The sequence below is a fragment of the Sinocyclocheilus anshuiensis genome, unplaced genomic scaffold, assembly GCF_001515605.1.
Source record: "Sinocyclocheilus anshuiensis isolate Anshui unplaced genomic scaffold, SAMN03320099.WGS_v1.1 scaffold283, whole genome shotgun sequence".
NCBI lineage: Eukaryota > Metazoa > Chordata > Actinopteri > Cypriniformes > Cyprinidae > Sinocyclocheilus > Sinocyclocheilus anshuiensis.
The window spans coordinates 1340510-1345183 of NW_015549605.1; the positions used below are offsets into that span (position 1 = coordinate 1340510).

The following is a 4674-nucleotide window of genomic DNA, read 5'->3' on the forward strand; positions in this document are numbered from 1 at the left end:
TTTGGAACGACATGATAATTAATGACAGAATTTTCATTTTTGGGTGAACTAACCCTTTAAAAACAAACCAATTTGCCAAAGTTTTAGGGTACTGGAATTAAATCTTTAGGAAAACACTTAAACTGAATTAGATATAGCAATTAACTAGATATTCTTAAGCAGAAGCATATATTCCACATTGTTTTAAGTTATGCGCAATAAGCAGTTTTTATTATTTTCTGGTGGACAGTAATTCTGATTACAGTATGTTTATGTATATGTATATTTGGTCACTTACGCCACAATTAAGACTGCATAAATTCTAGAACTGTATATAACAGAATATCAAAACAAATGCCATTTAAATAAATATAGTATTTTTTTATTTACTTTTTATTAAAATATTCTTTTACATAGAGGTTGTACAGTTTTAAAATAAGCTATTTTTCATCTAATTCAAAGAAATTCAGACATTCTTTAACGTGTGACTCAAATGTTCAAAGGTGTTCAAATACTTTGTTTTTGTATTTGTATTTGGACACTGCATATTATTTCTGTACATTTCACTACTTCTTCTATTCTAGCCTGTACTCCTCTGAGCAATCTTGAACTTTCTATTACAGCATGCTATATTTTGTATTTAATTCAATGAAACTCAGACCTTTTTAAGTGTGACTCGAATGTCCAAAAACATTTTGTACTTGAGCACTGTATATTAGTTCTGTATTTTTCACTATTTCTTACTTGATTCTAGCTTGTACTCTTCTAAACAATCTTTGAACTTTCTATTACAGCATGTTATATTTTGTATCTAATTCATTGCAATTCAAACATTTTTTAAGTGTGATTAAGTGTCCAAATACTATTTGGACAAATACTTTTTGGACACTGCATAATTATGTATAGCCTACTTCACAATTTCTTTCTTTCATCTTTATTCTAGCTTTTTTACTCCTCTGAACAGTCTTTGAACTTTCTAGAACAGCGTTTCATGCTAATGCCACCTCAAGATGATGTGCTCTTTTATATTCCTCGTTTGTAGCACTCTTTGACTAAAAGCATCTGCCAAATGAAGAAATGTAAATGTAAATGTGCCTCCTCTAAGGGTGAACCCTTGGTGCACACCGATGGGGACTGCAGTCAATGGATGCGTCATGCAGCATTATTGATTACCTCCATCCATAATGAAGGCTCATCAGAGAGAGAGGGCAAAAGATCATCAGCATCTGAGACAGACAAGCATTTACTCCCACACGACTCCAATCCCTGTCCTAGCTGAAAATTGTCGTCTAAGCGTCACACTTTGTATTACCGCCATACTTCTTCAAGTGCTCAAGACACTTACCCCAGGCCATAAAACAGCAGAAACCTTTCAGTCCATCCACCTCTTTACAAATGTTCACAGTAAAAACCACTCTGGAGTAATTTAGCATTGCTTTCGACTGTGCCCTATTTCTTCACCACACCTCCACAGCAATGATCTGGAGAAAAAGAGGACAAGAAGTATTTCAGAATGTTTTTCATATCTATTTAACAATGATAAAAATAACCCATGAAATGGCTTGACAAATGTCTTCTTTTCAGCATGTTTAGACAGGACATAATGTACCTGTACCTATTTTCTGTATATTTTGAATGCTACGGGATATGTATCTTCAAAATTGTAAATAAAATAAAGATTATTGGAGTACTTTATAAAGAAAATACTGGTCTTTCTACTTGAAAATGTCATGTTTTCCAATTCTATTCTATATATTCTGTTTCTTTGTCATACTTGTGGAGTTTACTAGCAATTTCTGAGTGAAAATTGTTTCAAAGTAAATCAACACAATTTTTAATGTATCTGCTAATAGGTACATATACACTAAAGGCCACAGATGTTTATAAATTCAACCAAACAGGCCATGTGCTAATTCATTTTACAAATGTAGATTCTACATCAGAGACTCGCTTAACTCATTTGTGCTTCAAGCAAACGATCTCCATAAGCGAAAGCCTAAATGTGAATCATGGGTAATGAGGCACCTGTTCCTCATTATCTGCACTCAGACTTTCAGTGGAGATGTTCTGACTGCACTGACATCGTAAGGAGGCTTTCTTTCCATAAGTGTTTTGCAAGTAAGCATTGTCGTAAATAAGGGACCTGTTCCTCATTATCTGCACTCAGACTTTCAGTGGAGATGTTCTGACTGCACTGACATCGTAAGGAGGCTTTCTTTCCATAAGTGTTTTGCAAGTAAGCATTGTGTTCAAACCTTTGTTCGCATCTCTGGTTCTCAGTGACCACATCTGGCTCATTAAACCCAACGGCTGCTTCATCACTGTTGAAAACCTTGCAACTGAAATAACTTGGATTACTATTACAAAATTTTATGGCATTAACAAATCAACTTTTTTTTAAGTGCAATTAGGCATATATTGTAAGCATTTTACACCAAAATCAGAATGTATTTTACGGTTTGTATACTCACTGCACCTTGCTCTTTATTTACACATATACACATACATGCTCAGGCAAGATAAAATGCTCAAATGTGACCCCAAAGGTCAGCAAAAACTGAATAAGGTGAATTTTAAAAACTCGTTTGAGTGTTTTAGGATGATATTTAATTATAAATCTATATAGCCATACTGAGCTGTATGTCTCAAACACAATACTCAAGTAATGACAGAGTGTGTGGCACAAGCTCAATTCATTTTCCATTAACTATATGGAATTTGTATTTCGAACATGACAGCATCCAATTAGAAAATTTAAGGACAGTTGGGGTTTCCTATAGACGAGTAAAACAGGGCTGTATTTCCTAAATGGAAAAACACCTACTCTTTTATATAAATATAATTATTATAGAGCGTACCCCTAAAAAACAGCAGAATAAAAAGACTTTGATAAACTAAAAACTGAATATTGATAAGCTTTTTATGATTGAAGACCTTTGCAGCATTAATACGGTTATGTTCTTGTTAATTACTGGGAAGCTGCTTTGAAAAAAAAAACTGTACTGTGTGAATAAATGTGACTTGACTTGAATAAATGATTGACGCATATTGGTATGTTATAAATGAAATTGAACACGCTCGGTTGGTTCCACTGAGGGCGCCGAGTATACTTACTTTTACTTGTATTAAGGTTGTTTTTAATGTTGGTTAGGGGCGTGCAGTAGAGGAGAGAGAGGGCATCTCTTGAGCTTGCCAGCCTCTTCACTGGGGGCTGGACTTAAGGAAAGCAGCACTTGTCTGGCGATCGTCATGACCTTTGCGCGTCAGATCACCACAATTGAAGCACATGCGCACCACCAGAATATGATCCACGTCTAGGAGACTTAAATGCATCTGTCCTCTTCAGTCTAAGAGTGCACACTTGAAGTCTCTGCAGAGGATTCCCATCTGCTGCCTTTTACGCACGAGAATCCGTGCGCAATGAAGCTCTGCCTAGCGCGCACCTCTCCACATACCTGAGAGAGCGCGCAAGATTTTACGCATGAAAATCACAGCTCGTTTCCAAACCCAACCATGGGCTACGCGTCGAACCAAACCACGGCGAAGAACGACACCGACCCGTTCGGCAGGAACGAAGACGTGGCCAAAATGGAGATCACGGTTTTAAGCGTCACCTTCCTCGTTGCGGTGATCGGAAATCTGTGCGTGCTGCTGGCCATGCACAACACCAAGAAGAAGAGCTCACGGATGCACTTGTTCATCAAGCACCTGAGCCTCGCAGACCTGGTGGTGGCTTTCTTCCAGGTTCTTCCACAGCTCTGCTGGGAGATCACCTTCAGGTTTTACGGACCTGACTTTCTTTGCCGGATTGTCAAGCATCTCCAAGTCCTAGGCATGTTCGCGTCCACCTATATGATGGTGATGATGACACTGGACCGCTACATCGCCATATGCCACCCTCTGAAGACTCTCCAGCAGCCCACAAAGCGCGCCTACATCATGATCGGGTCCACTTGGCTCTGCAGCCTGTTGCTCAGCACCCCTCAATACTTCATCTTCTCTCTGAGCGAGATCCAGAACGGCTCGGATGTGTATGACTGCTGGGGCCACTTCATCGAGCCGTGGGGCATCCGAGCCTACATCACCTGGATCACCGTGGGCATCTTCCTCATCCCTGTCATCATCCTCATGATCTGCTACGGGTTCATATGCCACAGTATCTGGAAGAACTTCAAGTCCAAGACCAAGAGAGGCACTCTGCACAGCACTAAGAACGGGATGATTGGAAAGGCGTCTGTCAGTAGTGTCACCATCATCTCAAGAGCCAAACTAAGAACAGTGAAGATGACATTCGTGATTGTTCTGGCGTACATTGTGTGCTGGGCTCCGTTCTTCATCGTGCAAATGTGGTCAGTCTGGGATGAAAACTTCTCCTGGGATGGTAAGTTGATCAGGGTTACACATGTAAATATATTTAAGCACAGTATTAAGTTTAAAAATAATTCAAAGACTTTCAGAGAGTTGACGTTTTAAATGTAAATTGTACTTTCTGGCGCGAACGCTGAAAGTTTGTCTTTTGTCGCTCTAGAGCAGTTAAAGCCAACGGTAAACATCTTAAAAGTATAAACAAAACACTATTTTTGTTTTCGTGTATAATTCTTTAAAAAAGAGCTTGATAAATTGCAATAACATATATATATATATATATATATATATATTCTATTTACCGTACATAAGAAAACAATCCGGCAGCTG

The 4674-nt window shown here is 38.3% G+C and overlaps 1 protein-coding gene across 1 annotated transcript in view; it reads left to right on the plus strand.

Annotated features, from left to right (window-relative positions):
- Positions 1-2141: 2141 nt before the first annotated feature.
- Positions 2142-4674, plus strand: part of avpr1ab (arginine vasopressin receptor 1Ab) — a 4029-nt gene continuing 1496 nt past the window's right edge. The window contains exons 1-2 of the mRNA XM_016447493.1: positions 2142-2215; positions 3131-4360. Of these exons, the coding sequence (XP_016302979.1) occupies positions 3493-4360 (868 nt within the window). The 5' untranslated portion in view covers positions 2142-2215; positions 3131-3492. The remainder of the gene's footprint in view (positions 2216-3130; positions 4361-4674) is intronic.